This window comes from Labeo rohita, chromosome 5, assembly GCF_022985175.1.
Source record: "Labeo rohita strain BAU-BD-2019 chromosome 5, IGBB_LRoh.1.0, whole genome shotgun sequence".
Lineage (NCBI taxonomy): Eukaryota > Metazoa > Chordata > Actinopteri > Cypriniformes > Cyprinidae > Labeo > Labeo rohita.
This window is the reverse complement of record NC_066873.1, coordinates 24853230-24873307: the sequence shown is the minus strand read 5'-3', so window position 1 is coordinate 24873307 and position 20078 is coordinate 24853230. Positions and strand designations below refer to the sequence as shown.

Here is a 20078-nt window from a genome sequence, read left to right as displayed (position 1 = left end):
TTGTTGCATTTTCTTGCTCTGCCATTCCACTTCTAGATCCCCTTGTTACATCAAGATCTCAAAACTAATGTCCTGTACAGACGAACAGTGACACCAACTGTTGCATGAGCAGATGCTGCACTTAAAAGAGGATTCTACTCATATACATTCAACAGAAACAGTATAAACATAATAACCAGAGAAAAACTCAGATATTATTTCTCCTCAGGCTCAAGCTGAACACAAGAGCATGTGTGGTTAGGAGGAAACCCAAACCAGAGGATGCAACAGTTCTGGTCAATAACAAGTAAAATGCTTATTTTCGCTGTGGGCGTGTAGGAATGAAACTGTGTGCGTTCAGTTGCCTGCACAGAAATGTTTTTCAGTTAATTAAAGAGTTTGCATATGTTATAAATCACTCTGAGTCAACGGCAATTGGTTTGAGGACTGATAAGGAAGGACTGATCAAAACAGCCGCATTTTATGACGGTCATTTACGCTTATTTGACTTCTGCACATCTAAGGGTCTCTAGCGCCCTCTACAGCTAAACAATGACACAACAGCCAGAACTCACAGGATTAACCCAGCGTTGCCAGACCTTTTCATAAACAATTTTATAGTGACCTGCAAAAAATTGTAGCAGATGAAATATTTTACAGAGGATCATAACAAAAAAAAAAAAAAAATCCAGAATTGGAAATTACAATTTGGAAAAACAACAGCTAAGGACATGAGGATGCTGGTATCATTAAAACCAAAAAATATTCATTTTTTTCCACTCTCATTTGCTCTAGAGATCTGTGACTAGCCTTGAATTGTTTATATATATATATATATATATATACACACACACACACACATTTCTTCTGAATATATAAATAATAGCTAATACATTTAATAATTTGTTTATTTTATTTACATGTGTGTAAATAAATTGAAGGGTCATTTGTTTGCATATCTCTCTGCTTACCTCTCCTATCTGTATGTGTGTCTCTTCAACAGACTGACAGTATGAATGGATAATTTCCTGCATACGCAGCACATGCTCCTCTTCAATGCCCTGGAATTTCTGTAGACACAAACACACACAAAAACACTTATCTTTCCGAGACGGTGCAAAAATGGATAAAACTAGTTTTAATCAGTCTCGAAAAGTGAAGCTGAAAGCAGATGTTGGTAATGATACTTAATCAGACAGAATCTTTTTCCACAACAGTCCTGTGTGTGTGACTCCACATAAGACCCCTTCTTATATTGTTGGCACAACGCTATGAATAGCCTATTTGGGTGGTCCGAGTGGCTAAGAAGTGCGTAACACGCACAAACACAGTGAAAATAAATATGCATGTGTGTATGTGGGATGTGTGTGTCAAGGATGGCTGCATGCCTGATTTGCTGTTTATGCTCCTCTCAGACTGACAGTAGGGTTTTAGAAGATTTAGAAGTGGAAGAGGAGAAAAAGATGAGGAAATGAGCGGAAACAAGATAATGACAGCATAAGTCAGAGCATGTGTGACCACAGGGAAAAAACGTGTTTGTGCATGTGTGCGTGGATCATGTAAAGAAACATCAATAAAAAGCTTAAGCTTTGTATGTTTGAGGACTCCGTGGCTCTGATTTGGGACTGAGAAATAAGCATCAAGGATGGGTAAGGGGCTGCTAGTGTTTCCAGCATTGCGCGCTACTGAATTTAAAAAGACAGAAGACAGTATATTCACAAATTATATGTTAAGTTGTGATCTTACGGTCTTTAGTGTGATGAAATAAAAAAATAATAATAATAATAGTAATAATAATAATAATAATAATGCAGACATTAAAAAAAATAAATTAGATTAACGAAAATTTTTTTTTTTAATCATTACATCATGAATTAAAAATTCTAAACACAAATGTTACCAAAGAGTGTATCCAGCCCATGGGATGTGTATATATTTTATATATAATATATAAATAATTAATATATTTAAACAGGTCCTTGATTATGATTTCACTTTTTTTTTTAGCTTTAGTGTGTCATGTTGCTGTTTGAGCATAAACAACATCTGCAAAGTTGCGTTTAAAGTTTAAAACAGAGATTCTGTTAGTTAGCCCAAAATCCTTTGTCTTCTCTCATCATGACTTTTCTATTAATATTGATGGTGTTATAGTACATCCGTCCCCCGCTGTATGTAATCTTGGTGTATTATGTGATTCTTCACTATGCTTCGAACCCCCATATCAACCAGCTCGTCAAGTTGCTGAAACTGTTATTCATGCTTTTATAACTTTGTGCCTAGACTATATTAACTCTTTGTTTTATGGCCTACCTAATAAAGCCCTTAATCGCCTACAGTTAATTCAAAATGCAGCTGATCGTGCCCTTACATATACCCAAAAAATCAGCCCATATCACTCCTGTTTTACAGCAATTACATTGGCTCCCCATTATCTATCGCATTCAGTTTAAGATACTCATCCTAGTTTTCAAAGCTTGTCATGGTTCCGCACCTTTGTACCTTTCAGAATTAGTTCACCCTTATGTTCCTGCGTGTACTCTAAGATCGAGTTCTGGGAATTTGCTTACTGTACCCAAGTATAGACTGTCTACTGTGGGTGGCAGGGCTTTCAGCATTTCAGCTCCCAAGCTCTGGAACAAACTTCCTCAAAACCTTCGTACTGTCTCTTCACTCCAGACCTTTAAATCTGATCACAAAACTCACTTTAGAATATACTATGTTAATTGCCTCACTTTTCATTTCCATGCTTGCTTGGATTAATCTTCAGTTGCACAAGTTGATCTTTGTCTGCTTTATTTGTTTGATCTTGTGATTGTATATTTATGTTCATGCACATTTGTATTTTGTTCATGTTATCTATCAACTTTATGTAAAGTGTCCTTGAGGTTCTAAGGCGCTATATAAATAAAACATTACTTACTTATGCAAAGGGAGATATTTCTTTCACAGAATTCGCTTTTTAAGGCCTACCATAAACGGCTGGTATGGACTACAATGAGCTTCTTCCTGGGTTTATAACATCACAAACCCCAAAATTTACATAAACCCCCAGGAACACGAAAACAACAAAGGGATGAGGCCATATTGGAGCACATGTAACTACATGTAATAGTAAGGTGGCGTGATGTTTCCATACTACGTGCAACTAGGTGGTTAGTGAATCAAATTTAGCTGATTACTGAGGGTTCAAGCGCTGCCTTAAAGCACTTAAGCACATATGTGACCCTGGACCACAAAACCAGTCTTAAGTCACTGGGGTTTATTTGTAGCAATAGGCAAAATGATTGATTTTTCTTTTATGGCAAAAATCATTAGGAAATTAAGTAAAGATCATGTCCCATGAAGATACTTCGTAAAATTCCTACTGTAAATGTATGAAAACTTAATTTTTGATTAGTAATATACATTGTTAAGAACATTATTTGAAGAACTTTAAAGGTGATTTTCTCAATATTTAGATTTTTTTGCACCCTGATTTTTAAATAGTTGTATCTCGGCCAAATATTGTCCTATCCTAACGAACTATACATCAATGAAAAGCTTATTTATTCAGCTTTCATATGATGTATAAATCTCAATTTTGAAAAAATGACCCTTACGCCTGGTTTTGTGATCCAGAGTCACATATGGAAAAAGACATTTAGCAAGCCCGTTACCACCAAATCAATGATTTAGAAAAGCATTTTTGGCAAATCCAGGTAATTTACCATAGAAATATTATGTTTAACGTTTATGACTGTTATAGCACCCAATCCCCTTAAAATTCTGCATGCTTGTTTATAATCACCTATAATCACCTCAAAACCTTCATACTGTCTCTTCACTCCAGACCTTTAAATCTGATCCAAGTAATCCAGGCATTATTGATATTCACTTTCTAGAGAATCTTTCTGCACTGGTTTGGTTCCGATTGGGCGAAAAACCTAGGACTAGTTTGCAAAAGCAGGCTTTTCAAAAAATACCCGAAAATGTCAGTGATTGAATCTGAGGCATGCGTTTTGTCTGGCGTGAGCCAAGGATTCCAACAACATGAGCCACTTGAGTTCTCAACTGACAGTTTAAGAGTTATGAGTGATTTCATACTTTTAATCGCTGGTCACATTGTAGGCGCTGTGAATACTACCATCCCTCCAAGTTTCAAGCCTCCACGACTTGCGGTTTTGTCTGCACAACCAGTTTTACGTGGAGATTGCTGATCCTTGGCCATTCCAACAATTACAATAGGGTTTCAGCGCTATGTGTTTGAACCTCTAATCACACACATTCTGCAGAGACAATTAGCCCCCTCAAAAAACACACTCACACACACTTCACACAGTGTTACCTGCGCGGTTTCTGTCATTCTTTGTTCAAATTCTGTCTTCGCAGTGGCATACTTCTCCACATATGACTTGTAGGTCTCAGTGGCTTTCTTGACCTTCAATCCAGCCTATAAACAAACAACACACAACACACAGAGAGTGTTTTGAACTTTCCTTTTTATCTGCTAAAATGCCTTCTAAAAAATCTTCCACAGCTTAAGTGGATGAAGGGAGATTCCTACATGGATTGATCTGGCAAACCTTCAAGTAGCATTCAGTAGTACTCAGATCCCAAACCTCTAGGCTACCATTCATGTATGTAGGAGTCTGTGTGTACCTTGTCCAGGTCTCTCTGTGTGGCCCCCTCTTTGCGCATGCGTTCTTGCTCTAGCGTCTTGTTGATGTAGTTCTCTTTGCTCTTCTGTAAGGCCTGAGATACACTCTGGATGTTCTGCACAGCCTCCAGAGTGGACGACACCTCCTCCTTCGTCTGTAAGTAAGAGAAACCAGAAAGAGCTTCAGCATTATTCTCATCTTTTTTTTAAAAAAAAAAAAATGTCTTTCCACAACCCTAATTGGTTTGCTTTTAAATTTTGTATAACGGAAATTTGATGTATACGTTTTGAAGTTTTAAAGGTTTTTCCCACTGTGAAATTCAATCAAATCTTAAAGCCACAAGCTCTGAATGTTTAGAAATTATACTGGACTCTATAAACTAACTTCAAGGATGAGACTGCCACCCATTCAACTGGTAACTGTTGTACATTCTGCCTTATATCACATTTATTTTATTTATTTACTAATTACATTTACTTAAACATGGATATGAGTTTATCATATGGTGATTACATTTCAGGACTCTGACCTTTTTTAAGGAATGACATGTGTACCACAGACTCATTTAGCTGAGAAATTGGGTTCATACTTTGCTATGCGGCATGTTATGAGCAAACTTACACGGATATTAATCAACCACCAAAGATGACGGCAGCTCCCATACCTTCTTATGATTTTTGGCTTGTTCCTCCACATATTTCTGGACTTCCTTGATGAGCTCTTGAAGTTTGCGGACCAGCTCCATGTGACACGCTGCCAGTTTTTCGGTGGACTGTTTAAACACATCCCATACCGGCGCAAACGTCCTGTGGAACAAATGGCCGTTTCATTTTCTTCTCTAGGCATAATAATCTACACACATCGTACAAATAAAACGGAAAATGTGTTAAACATGATTTGTGATTTAACACCAAGGTGTGTTTATTCGCTCGATATCAGATTTATCCTCTGGTCCTGGCTGTTTTTAATGGAAACAGCTCTGTGCGAGGTTTAATGACACTATAATGTCTGTACTGACAATATGATATGTGAGGGGGGTGTGAAATCCGTGTTCAGTGGAATAAGGCCCCGCAGGCCAGTAAAAGCCAGCTTTCATTTCACACAATTGCATCTAGCATATCTTACAAATAGTTATTATACAAACTTTGGCTTTTTTAGAAGCATTATAGCAATAACAATGAGTTAATTGCTTTCTTCCTGCAGATCTTTTTGAAGTAGCTTATGAAGTTTTGCCTGACTGGTAGTATGTCTCGCATTAGCAGGGAAAGTACAGCTAGTTTGCCAGAATAAAGTTTATATAGAATAAAGATTCAAAAATGTTCCAGGCAGGTAAGTGAACAGCTGTGGGTATTAATTTTGTTTCCTTGCATGTAATGAGCTTGCGCTTTCATGGATAAAGCCTGAGAGACATTGAAATGATGTGGGTTTTCCAGCTCATTATAAATACATTATTGAAATGGTGTTCATAATGAACACACTGGGCTTGTAAACCCTTAGACTCACAAGTGGACACGTACACACACACACACACACACAAACACACACACAGTCTTACCCTAGCTGAGAGCAGTTGCTGGCAGTCTTGGCCAGTTTGGTCATTGATCTTGAATATGCCTCCTCTATGGTGGCTCTGTAACAAAAGGGGAGAAAACCATATGTGAAAAATCAATCAAACCCAAATAACGACAGGCTGTCTAATGCTGATTATTACTTAGCATAAAAAATACTTTATACAAAATTCTGATTTCACTCACACATACACATACTTGCAAACAACAGTAACAATGATTAAAAAAGAAAAAAAAAAAGATTATTTAAAAGAAATGTAAGTGTTGTTCAATGCAAAAGGCCTTTGTTTGAAATGAGTTTTGTAGATAAATAGAATTGTGCCTCCACATAACCTTTATAAAATTAAAAAGATTTTTCCGTTTTAAAAAAGCAGAAGCAAAAGCTGTGCAAGCTCAGCAAACTTGTGAACCTATTTAGTACGGTTTAAAAAGTTTGAGTAAGTTTGAGTCAAAGCTGCATCATGTAAGATTTGCCTCTTTGTCTCCATCTCTCTTTGAAACCTGCAATTGCAGTTATTTGCGGAATTATCTTGTTTACATGATTTGTGCATCAGCAGGGCTCCGTGGCATGGATGAATCTAATGGTTTGAAGTGTATGTGCAGTGTTGCCAAGTCCACGGTTTTCCTGTAAAATTGGGTTACTTTAACATTGTTGCTGTGGGCTGTTTTTCATGTCTGTAGGTTGAAGCGACCCCAATAATGTGATATTTTTTTGGCAGAGGAAACCCGCCAAAAAAACTTGTATTTTATCCACCGGAACGCTATTTTTACCAAGGGATTCCCACAGAAACGAATTGGGCTAGTTTTGAGTAGCAACTGGGTAGGTTTTGTTGAGAGAACCTGGCATCCCTGTGTGCAGGCTGTCAGTCAATGCCATATGGAAACGTCATCTGAATAAGTAACATGTCTGCCAGTTTTGTTCTGACCAACTGAAAAAATAGTCTCACAATAAAGTGCGCTACCAATAGAAAGGAAAAGAAAAGGACATGATGTGTGGCCAAGTATGGTAGCCCATACTTGGAATTTGTGCTCTGTATTTTACCCATCCACGTGCACACACACAGCAGTGAGAAGTGAACAAACACACACACACCGTGAACACACACCCAGACCAGTGGGGAGCCAATGCTGCGGCAAATGGGGGTTCGGTGCTTTGCTCAAGGGTCTCACCTCAGTCGTGGTATTGAGGGTGGAAAAGAGCACTGGACATTCACTCTCACCACCTACAATCCCTGCCGGACCGGAGATTCAAACTCACGACTATGATTAAATCTATCAACCACAAAGTGAAGTGATTTTTTCCAAATGAAGTTGATATTTGAAAGCAGCAAAACAAACACGCACATACCCCAACAGGACTTGCAACAGGACTCGCCTCTATTTTGATATCTCCACCCCACACGTACATGTTACTATGGTAATTCAGGTAAAATGTGCTTAGCAGTAGTAGTAGTGTGTGTTTTAACGCTTGAATGGTTTAGCGCAGTTTCACGTGGAAGACGACCTTGTTCCCATATTTACGTGGGTCCTACCATTTGCCTGATCGTAACCCTTCTTTTTAATATTTTATTCCTCCAATATTTTTCTCTTTTTTATCTGCCTCAATCTGCTAATATCCGTCCTGTGCACTCCAACTAGACACGCCCCTTACTGCTGATTGGCTGCGCATGTGTTTTGGAACTCGATCCGACATTGTGGTCAAAAGCGTTTTTTCAAACAGCGCACCTTTAACTCATATCACATCAAATATTATTATTAAATAATAATTATTATTGTTATACTTTGCTCTCAAATTGTTAACGTTAACAACACCAGCATTGCATCAGTATGTGTATTTAGTTTGTAATAGCGTTGTGCAGATTTCAATGTAACCTCTAATTTCCATTCGAATATCATCGAAACAAATTGTTCTTTTAAAGGGGTCATCGGATGCCCATTTTCCACAAGTTGATATGATTCTTTAGGGTCTTAAAGAAAAGTCTCTAATATACTTTGATTAAAAATTCTCAATGGTTTTGTAAAACAACACCCTTTTTTACCTTGTCAAAATGAGCTCTGCAAAAATCATCTCATTCTAAGGGGTTGTTCCTTTAAATGCAAATGAGCTCTGCTCGCCCCGCCCCTCTCTTCTCTCTGTGGAATGACGATCTTGTTTACTTTAGCCGCGTTTAGCCGCTAAACTTCCTAACTACCACGTTATAAGGAAAGGCGATCGCAAAGATTCATAAAAAAACCTTTATACTCACTTCTGCTGTAAGCGAAGCTGGATCATGAATGATTTGCGCGAACATAGACGGATATATGTAGATCCAGAGGAGCATTCCCTTCACAAACAAACTTAATTTACTGCATCTTCAGCGGCTCAGATGTCCGGAGTAAATGACGACCACTATGTTCATTATTACATCCAGCAACACAACACCTCAATCGCTCAATTGGAGATATTCTTGTCTAACTTACATCCCTGCTCTGGCATCGAAACAACGAGGGCGGACTGTGACAGCTGATCCAAGGTAAAACGCCCATGTCAATCAACTATCATGGGAGCAGCCTCTGTGGGTGTGACGCCACACCGACAGGCATCTGAGAATGGCTCGATTTGAAAAAGGGGATATTATTTTTACAGATTAATTAAAAACCGCTGCACGGATTTTTATCATTATAGGGTTGATTTGTACATACACTGCCAACACACATTAATGTTCAAACAGCATGAAAAAGTGAACTTAGCATCCGATGACCCCTTTAAGCACAAAAATAATAATAATAATAATAATTAATCTTTCTGAACACTGATTGCTTACGTACTTGCTCAATAATTGATTTCGGATCATTTTAACCAAAAAAACTTACATAATGCAGCTTTGAGATATCTGAGAGAAGCCCAGAGTGTTTGAGTCACTACGTAATCCCCAAATTGTCAGATGTGCCATTTGATTAAAAAAAATGTGAAAACAAAACAAAGAAAAACAGTAAAAACAAAATATGTTCAAAACTTTTGCAGGCAGTGTATCCCTACTGACACTTGCCCAGAGTCATTTGAAAATCTACTGCTATGGTTTTCTTTTTCTGTGTTAAAAGAAAATATCTAGAAGAGCAAATTAGTCTAAGCACTGTTTCACCCTGATACAGACAATGTCACACTGTGTCCACAAGGGGGAGACAGACACGCTCCAATTGTGGCCAACCTCTTCCAATATCTATCATCATCCTCTGGAAAAAAAAATCTCGCAATACAACAGCCAAAAGAACATAAATCAAGAACAAGAACTTCTTTTAATGACACAAATAAAACTTCAAATAGCTTGGTATTACGAATCCGCAAAATTCCTCTGTCAGTCAAAGAGCTCATGAGATGGTTTAAACCCTCTGCACATTTTAAATCTATCAGAGTGTGAATTCTTTCCATTAGTATAATACAGCTTTGACTGTTAAAGCAGGCAAAATGTATGACGGATGATGAGGCTTTTGGAGCACTTGCAGCATTCCTGAAAAAAAAAAAAAAAAAACATTTGGATGGTTTTGTGAGAAAAGTTTTAAAATAGTTTCCTCTGGAATGGCTTTACTCCCCTTGACAGATGTCTTATTTGCATAAGACAAGCAAGATTTCTAACAGAGGTTCAGCACAGGTAAATGATCTGACAGAACTCTGCACAAAATGATCTCATAAGTGTTAAGAGCTAATCTTCATCGCTGTATTCAATTTAACAAAATAAATTACAGCTGTACCTACTGTCATTTTGCCAGTGATGAATCTAAACTCATTGTTCAGACTGAGAAACATTTCCAAATGTCATGTTTTTATTTTGTGCTGTAATTTTATGAGGTTTTTGTGGATTAATCTACATAAAGATTTTCTTGGAAAGATTCAGACCTAGTGGCCAACAGATCTCATAATACTTGACTTACATAGAGCTTTGTTTTATTAACACTGAATTATTTTATATTTTCAGTTTTTTTAATTTTGAGATCCATCTTTTCACACTGAGGACAACTGAGAGACTCATATGCAACTATTACAGAAGGTTCAAACGCTCACTGATGCTCCAGAAGGAAAAACCATGCATTAAGAGCCGAGGGTCAAAACTTTTGCACAGAATGGAGATGTGCACATTTTTCTTATTGTGCCTAAATATCATACTTTTATTACTGCTCTTCAGGGGCTACAAAAGATAGTTACAGGTTTCCCAGAAGACAAAATAAGTTACATTTACCCTGATCTTCAAATTCAAAAAGTTTTCACCCCCCGGCTCTTAACGGATCATTTTTCCTTCTGGAGCATCAGTGAGCGTTTGAACCTTCTGTAATAGTTGCATATGAGTCCCTCAGTTGTCTTCTGTGTGAGAGGATGGATCTTAAAATCATGCAGCCATTACAATAAAATGCTGGAAAATCTATGGGACCTGAAAGATTTCTCTGAAGAACAGCGGGCAGTTTAACGCTTCAGGACAAGTGACTTATGAACAACTATTACTTAAATTATATAAATTGTATTTTATTAAAATAACTGATCGTTTCGCTAGGTAAGACCCTTCTTCCTCGACTGGGATCGTTTACAACCACATTTGAAGCTGCATTTAAACTGCATTCTGGAAGTTCAAAATCGGGGCACCATATCAGTCCATTATATAGAGAAAAATCCTAAAAGGTTTTTATGGCTTTATCACAATTTCTTTACGGCTGAAGAAAGAAAGACTTCTTTAAGAATCAAGTGTACGCAAACTTCTGAACGGGGTCAAAAGTTGAGGGGTTTTTATAAATTCAGCTATTATTTTCTCTTGTGGACTATATGTAAACATCTTGTATGTGAAATATCTTATTCAGGTCAGTACTAAATAAACAATAAAATGCATTTTGTTTATTTTGGTAAAACAGTTAACACTTAGTAGATTCTTTTTACTTTTTTAATCCTTATATTTATTTATTTTTATGTCTGACTTAGTTTTAGTTGTATTCAACTTAAAACTTATTTTTTTATGGTTAGCCAAACCGTTCACGTTTTTTGAGATTAGGTTTTCCAAGTGATATTTATATTTTATTTCACCTTTATTTCAATAAACAATAGCGATTTTTAAAAGATTCGAGTTATAGTTAACACAAACAACACTGCTAGCATACAATTTTAAGACAGATGACTGTGTTATGACAGGCTATCATGAATACAATATAACACTGAGGTGATTCATCCTTTTAAAAACAACAAGAGCAACTAAACGCGCACACACACGCACACAGTTTCACCTTTCTCTGATGAAGTCTGATAGCTCCTTGCTGGATATCTGGCCATGTTTCATGTTATGGTACAGTACATCAAATCCACTGTTTTTATCGCCCTGCCAAAGAAAACATACAAATAAATTAAAAACAACATTTGAGCAACATCACCACATTTTCCCCCTAATAAAGGCAAAAAGCAAGAAGCAACATTAAAAATTGTCATCACTGATGTAGACATTTGTTTACCACTTTTGGTTTCTCAACAATCATTGCTGTCATGGTCTGAATTGCATCTAGCTGACTTCTTAAAGCAGACTGGTCCACCATATTCATCCGCAACATACTTTCCGTGTGTTTTGCCCGTTTGCGAGCGAGTCAGTGCTGTAAGCTCGGTCTGAATTGTGTAAAGAGTTTCAACCATGGTTACAATGCTACACGTGTCCGATATCACTGTTTTAAAAATGCAAGCACTAAACTAATGCATAATTTAGATCTGAAGCCTGACACCACTTCTTATGTAATGATGGAATTATATTTTTTAATGTAATGTTATGAGTAAAGGTTAGACACATTTTACCTTTAAAAAAAGGATTTTGCTGGCCATGCATATAGGCACCTGCTTTATGTGCATGCCTTAGAAGAAAAAGACACTTCCGTAACTGTAATACAAACATGCACATGTACTATAGTGTGCCAAGGGTGTCACCTCTCCTCTGCTTATCAAATTTTGGCTGACGAGTAACAGAAACGAATAATTTTAAATAATATTTTGTTTAAATATTTACAAATGCTTGGTCCGATTATGTCCTTTTTTAAAGCGCAAGTCAGTCATTTCACATTAATATTAATAATAATAATAATAAGGTTGTGTTTGCTTAGCATAACTGCTCTGACTGACTATAAATACAGCTGTCATCCATGCCAGCTTGGTACAACAGACGTAATCAATCATATGCTCTCCAAGGCCTTTTTTTTACCCAAGCAAATAATTTACAGTTAATACATCAGATTAATGAACCAAAGCAAAACAAGCTAAATTGTAAGCTATTTATTAGCATTTCTCAAAAGCCAACTGTGAAAATACAGAAAACTGGCACCTTAGTTCAACCAGTGATTCAAAGAGAAGAACAAAAAAAGAAGAAAAACAAATTCTATCTATCATCATTGTAGTCACGCAATAGCGTTCAAAAGTTTGTGGTCGGTAAGATTTTTTGGTAACACTTTCCAATAAGATGTCATTAATGTGTTAACTAACATGAACAAACAATGAACAATACATTACACTGTTTATTAATCTTTGTTAATGTTACTTAATAAAAATACAGTCATAGTTTGTTCATGTTAGTTCACAGTGCATTACTAATGTTAACAAACAGAACTTGTGAATTTAATAATGCATTAGTAAATGCTGAAATTAACATTAAGTGAGATAAATAAATGCTGTAGAAGTATTGCTCATTCTTAGTTCATGTTAACTAATAAACCTTGTTGTACAGTGTTACCAGTTTTTTTTTAAATCTTTAAGTCTCTTATACTACCTAAGCCTACTTTTATTAGTTTAAAAAAAAAAGAAAACAGTAATAACATAAAATATAATTTATTCCTGTGATGCAAAGCTGAATTTTCAGTATCGTTACTCCTGTCACATGATCCTTCAGAAATCATTCTAATATGCTGATTTTCTGTATTTTTATAATATGCTGATTCATTATTATTGAGACTGTAAAACATTTTCTTTTCTGGATTCTCTGATTAATTCTAAAGTTAAAAAGAACAACATTTATTTGAAATTTGACACTTCTGGTCAATTTAATGTATCATTGCTGAATAAATAAATAAATACACTTTTGAATGGCAGCATACTTTGATAAACTATTCAGGTCAGTTTTTTTAATTTGGTTATTATTAGGGAAAATCTGGGTGTTCAGAGAAGAATTTAGAAAAGCATGTGAAATTAATATGATCACTATCTACTAAAAAGACATCGACATAAAGCAACATAAGGAAGGATGAAGCTCTGCTCTCATGTTTATGCTGTGTAACTTCCACATCAGCTTTTGTGGACACAGCAAATATCACACAGTGTGTGTGTGTTTCCTGCAGCGCAAAGACAACTGAAACCTGTGTGAGATTGTAAGATTGTGCGTGCATGTGTGTTGAAAGAACAGCAACAGGAAAGCCAAGCGCTACAGAAGTGACCAAGGAATGCAGTGATATTAAAAAATACAATAGGAAAACAACAACAAACTCAGGAAAATGCTTTGGGCGTCTGCTCCTTGAATACAAGCACACCAAAATGCCAGTTTGTTCTGTGATCGGTTCATGCAGCCCACATAATCGTGAGGAAGGCTAGTTTTAACACTGGGTTAAGCATTGTTTCACGCCTGTGACGTTACGTACAACATACATAGTGAGATTTAGCAATAGACAACCAATCATAAACTGCCTCAAAGACAGAAAATGTCATGCTGTGTTTCATTTCTAATATTCAAGTACGAACATAAGACGATGTAGTTATCACATTAATTCTCTGAAAAACAAATAAGCAGCTACAACGACACCAAATATCTGTGACCTGCTAGAAATCCATGACGTTAGTAAAAGAGAAGTTGAGAGACCGTCGATAAACACCAGACACACAGCAGATGAGGAACAAAACATGCAGTTTGAAGTTGCTAATTCGAGCGTAGGAAAATGCTCACTGACTCTGATGTTGTGTATTATGCCTTGGTGCATGTTTGTGTTTCTGTAAGGGGGTTTAAACCACAATATGGCTCAGGTCAAACCAAGCAGAATTCATATTTAAAGCCAAAACACACAAGACAAGACATGAAGGTACAAAAGTGTGTATTTGGCTTGAATGTGTGCGTATGTGCTTGTTCATGCAGCTGGTCTCACAAACTGGGTGAGGTTCCCAATATAGAGACTATATGCAAAGACCCTGATTGCAAACATGCAAAGTTTACTTAGACATGAGAACATTCCATTAACTTCTACTATTTATATATACAGCTAATTATAAATACAATAACATAACCCACACCCTAAACCTAACCCTAACAGACAACTTTCTGCATTTACAGATTTTTAAAAAGACATTTTTTTATTTTTATACAATTTTGACAAAATAGGATGCCTCCCCACCTCAGTCAGATTTAGCTCACTTCTGGGTACAAATTGGACCCCAAAAATATGGTTATAGCAGAATTTCACTTCCAGAACAAAAATTTACAGATAATTTACTCACCCGCTTGTCATCCAAGATGTTCATGTCTTTCTTTCTTCAGTCATAAAGAAATTATTTATTTTATTTATATTTTTTTTTGAGGAACACATTTCAGGATTTCTCTCGATATAGTGGACTTCATTGGTGCCCCCAAGTTTGAACTTCCAAAATGCAGTTTGAATGCAGCTTCAAAGGGCTCTAAACAATCCCAGGAAGCAGGGTCTTATCTAGCAAAACAATCTGTCATTTTTTAAACAAATTGACACTTTTAACACTTTTTAACCTCAAATGCTCGTCTTGTCTTGGCGATACAGTCTGGGTCAATACAGTTGGGGTATGTCAAAAAACTCCCGTCTCATTTTCTTCTTCATCGTCAAAATAGTCCTAGATCGCTGTTTACCCTTTTTTTGTAAAGGGCGTTTGATATTCTTTGCATGTTCACTTTGTAAACACTGGGTCGGTACTTCTGCAGGACGATTTTGAAGAAAACGAATACCCTTAAATGTACTGTCTCCATAGTTCACGCAGACCTAGACAAGGCGAGCGTTTGAGGTTAAAAAGTATATAAACTGTCCATTTGTTTCGAAAATGACAGATCGTTTTGCTAGATAAGACCCTTCTTCTGAGATCGTTTAGAGCCATTTGAAGCTGCACTTAAACTGCATTTTGGAAGTTCAAACTTGGGGGCACCACTGAACTCCACTATATGAAGATAATTCCTGAAATTGTTTTCCTCAAGAAACTTTTTCTTCTTGACTGAAGAAAAAAAGACAAACATCTTGGATGACAAGGGGTGAGTAAATTATCTGTACATTTTTTGTTCTGGAAGTGAAATTCTCCTTTAAGTAGGTACATTGGAAATGTTGTTACATTTTAAAAATATTCCACTTCATAAATCTACTCTTGCGTGTCTTCTTATTCCTTTACTTCATTCTAGCACCACATTCACCTGGAGAAATTCATAACAAAACCTCTCAATTTTGTACTTCCATATAAACCCATCATGCTAACCAAAATATTCCTGCAGTAGCCGTCCCATCAGGCCAACTTATATTTATATCTTGTTCATGTTGCGGTTAGGAATTTTATCTTCATGCTTATGCATTATGTTAGTTTTCTCTGATATTAGATGTGTAAAGTTTGTGTGATACTGCAGAGATGTATTTTTTTTTTTTTTTTTTTATAAAATATGTAGTTGTTTAAAAAAAATTTAATTAATTAAATATATATTTTTAAAAATAAAAAATAAATATACAGGGTTTAAAAAAAAAATCTCTTTGCATCTCTTTCAATATTCTACGGCCCTTTTTTTGGATTTATTAAAAATATAGTGGTACTTGACAAACACATAGACATAGACAAATGCAAAAACAAACTAACCAAAAACACTTAATTCTTTATACCTACTATTTGCACAAATTTAGGCAGAGTGTTGCAATGAATCACGCTTTACCTTTAAAATACACCCTGTTCCCTACATGCTAGTTTTAAAATAGCTTTAAATGTATTAGCTTTTTGCAAATGTGTCCTTGTAAGTGAGATAACAACACATGGTCTATGCAAGTTAACTGCCTGGTTTAATGCATGGTTTAGTCCACAGCCATCTGCTGAACCTAACCCATAAAGGTTTAATAAACGTTACAAAGCATGCTAAAATTGGCATAGCTGACGCAGTCTGGCTTCTTGTTAGAATCTGTTGAATGGAGCAGACAGATCTGAATTGTGATTACATTAGTATGCATTACATGTATCTTGACTGATGAAGACTAGGAAATATAACAACTTCACTCACAGTGCCAAATAAGATCAACTTCTTCCTAGAAACAGTTTTCTCATAACATACTAGATAATATGTGACCTTAATCTAATAGTATAAATTATCTTATTCTAACATTATCTAATATAATAAAGACTGTCTTTCGCAGATATTCTGGAGCAAAAGAACCATATAATAAATGTCAGTCTCAGATAACAAATAACAGATAAAATACAATTTATGCAAAGCATAAATCCAATGCACAACTGCACCTGTTAAAAAATGACCTTGTGCATGGAAGATTACTCAGATAATCAAATCAGTAAATAGCTGTTCACAACCTAAATGGTGAATGAAAAGCGAACATAACTTCAACAAATTTATTCACAAACACTTACAGTAGCTCAGTTTCTGAAAACCACATTGCCGTTCTGAAAGCAAACATCTGTATAGTGAATCGACAATGAGCAAAGCAAAACATTTAGACATCAACAGTGTCAAAGTTCAGCTAAATCCCTTTCACTGCAGCTCTGAGTCCCTCACATGACCTTCTGAACCCACCCTGTTTAAGCAGGGTGAACTGCCTCCATGCTCGGGACATCTGTCCTACAGACATTGTTGATCAGTGGAAACACACTGCATTCAAATGCATTAAAAGACAAAGATGTCCAGTCACACAATCTTGGTTAAAAAGAGAGTATATTAAAATGTCTTTTCTTTTAACCATTCAATGTCCAGTACTGAAAGAAGACAGAACAAATATAAAGGTTTAGCACCCTAAAATTAAACTGAAATGCATGAAATGGAAATTCACTCAGTTTATTCTCTAAAAACATGCGTCACAAATCTGTGAAAATTACAGAATTCTCTCAATTTATCCAGTTAGCCCACTTAAATCCCGTCCCTTCACAACTGCCTGTATCAGAGTACAACATGCATATTTTAAAACCCATACAATTGATAGGCAGAATCAAGTCCCTACCAAATTTTTTTCTTTTTTTTTGGATAATCTGTTACACTTTGAAGGATAGAACTTAATAACTCCTATTTATTGAAAAAACATATAGCTTTCAGTTCTTTCATTACACTGAGTCAAAGGTTTTTGAACAGTAAGATTTATAATGTTTTTTAAATAAGTGTCTTCTGCTCACCGAGCCTGCATTTATTTGATCCAAAGTGCAGCAAAAACAGTAAAAATGTGAAATATTTTACTATTTAAAATAACTGTTTTCTATTTAAATATATTTTAAAATGTAATTTATTCCCGTGATTTCAAAGCTGAATTTTTAGCATGATTACTCCAGTCACATGATCCTTCAGAAATCATTCTAATATTTTGATTTGCTGCTCAGAAAAAACATTTATTATTATTATTATTATTATTATTATTATGTTGAAAAAAGCTGAGTAGATTTTTTCAGGTTTCTTTGCTGAATAGAACAGAATTTATCTGAAATACAAATCTTTTGTAACCTCATAAATGCCTTTATCATCACTTTTGATCAATTTAAAGGATTCTTGCTAAATAAAAGTATCAATTTCTATAATTTCTTTCTCCCAAAAAAATAAAAAATAAAATAAAATTATACTGACTCCAAGCTTTTGAATGGTATATAGTGTGTAACGTTACAAACACTTTTTATTTCAGATAAATGCTGATCTTTGGATCTTTCTATTCATCTGAGAATCCTGAAAAAAAAAAAAACTTAAATATTGATAATAATAATAAATGTTTCTTGAAGAGCAAATCAGATTATTAGAATGATTTATGAAGCATCATGTGTCACTGATAACTGGAGTTATGATGCTGAAAATTTAGCTTTGATCGCAGGAATAAAATACATTCAAATACAAAGCAGTTATTTTAAATAGTACAAATATTTCACAATATTACTGCTTTTGCTGTATTTTGGATCAAATAACTGCAGGCTTGATGAGCAAAAGAGAATTCTTTAAAAAACATTAAAAAATCTTACCGTTCAAAAACTTTTGACTGGTAGCATATCTAAACCTTTGTATGAATACTATTGACTAATTGCTTGAGACGCTCCTCATTTGTAAGTGGCTTTGGATAAAATGAATAAGTGTAACTGTAATCGGAAAATGAAATGCATGTAAATATGATCAATAACAGTTTTGACATTTTACACACTACAAATGATTAACACAACCACACATAAAAAACCAAAATGGAATATCTGCAGAATGACTCAACCGGATATTAAATTTCCGTAAACAGGTGTCTTCTGACTACAACAAGTCTGAACATCCACCAACCAAACCAACAGAGAAAAATGTGATATATCAGCAAAAGGTCAGAAGCTAACTAGAAAATTCACACGGTGCTCTACAGCTAGAGAGGAAACCTGCGGTTTGATGTGTTTGACTGGAGGAAACAAGACTAAGAGGTTTCCTTCAAACACCCCTTTGTTGTGGGAGGTTTAGGGTAAGTCGTAACACCTGCGGGCGTCAGGTTCTGGAGCGCAGAGAAGATTGATTTCAAGAGATGATGATGTCATGGCAGATAAATATCAAGCCTATTTTGACAGTCTGACCTTCCCTGCATTCATTCCTTGGGCATGACAGCTTGCGAAGAAGCGAAGAAGTGTGGCTCTCGGTGTGTGGGGTATATGTGTGTACGTCTGTGCCCTGCATTACAAGCACACAGCTGATCATAGGCGTCCCTGTTTCACCGAGCCCTCGACACAAAGACCTGATTGAGAACAAGACTCCACAGCTCTGCAATCCCTCATCTCTCTTCATCTCCCCCCATCTCCTGTTTTGACAGTCACGGCTTCCAACCGCACACTTTCTCACCCTGCTCAGCTCAACACTTCTGCAAGTCAGGTGTTGTTTAATGGTTAAACATTAAATGGTTGATCATATATGGCACATGACCACAGAGGAATCTTGATGTTTGGAATGTAAGAGATAATAAAGATAGATCATTCTAAATAAAATGACAATGCAATGAAAATTCCATAATCATTTACTCACACTCATGTTACTCGCCCTATCTTCTGCTGAAAAGAAAACAATTTGAAGAATGTTGGCAACAAAACATTTTTGGTGTCTATTGACTTAATTGACATAAACGTTCTTCAAATTTTTTTAAGTGCCACAGCAGGAAAAAAAACGTCATACAGGTATGGAATGGCATGAGGGTGAGTAAACTATGACAGAATGTGAACTTCTGACTATAGCTTTAACAAACCTTTTGGCGTCGTATTAAAATAAAGTCACAAAGGTTTGGAACGACATGAGGGTGAATAAGCGATGACAGAATTTCGGGGGGTTATGCGTCCCTTTACGAAGTAAATGGTCTAATGAGGAGGTATGTCTTGAGATTAAAACGACAAACACGAGCACTCAAACAACAGTGATTAAAATATCACCATGAGGTAACGTTATACTATTAAAGAGATGGGGTTAATTAATACATGATTCACATATGAATGCTTGAATTGTATAACTCCATAATAAAAAACTACTTTATTAGACATTCTGGCCTCCGGTCTAACTTCATTACGGAAGAATATAGCAGGACAGCATTATGATTGACAGCCGTACTATCCAATGGTGTTGCAGAACGGGATCATTAACATTCCAAGACGGTGATCGACAGCCAATAGGATTGAACGGAGGTGGAACGTAGTTGGCTGTCTGTGTCAGATGGATGTAATGAGGCCCAATCC

General features: G+C 36.0%; 1 protein-coding gene across 4 annotated transcripts in view; it reads right to left on the bottom strand.

Annotated features, from left to right (window-relative positions):
- The window catches only part of fcho2 (FCH and mu domain containing endocytic adaptor 2), a 54210-nt gene that overhangs the window by 33665 nt on the left and 467 nt on the right, over window positions 1-20078 (bottom strand). For all 4 annotated transcript variants that reach the window (XM_051109496.1, XM_051109499.1, XM_051109498.1 and 1 more), the window contains exons 2-7: window positions 11426-11517; window positions 6172-6246; window positions 5281-5422; window positions 4618-4770; window positions 4304-4408; window positions 951-1049 (exon numbers count right to left, since the gene is read on the bottom strand). In XM_051109496.1, the coding sequence (XP_050965453.1) occupies window positions 951-1049; window positions 4304-4408; window positions 4618-4770; window positions 5281-5422; window positions 6172-6246; window positions 11426-11517 (666 nt within the window). The remainder of the gene's footprint in view (window positions 1-950; window positions 1050-4303; window positions 4409-4617; window positions 4771-5280; window positions 5423-6171; window positions 6247-11425; window positions 11518-20078) is intronic.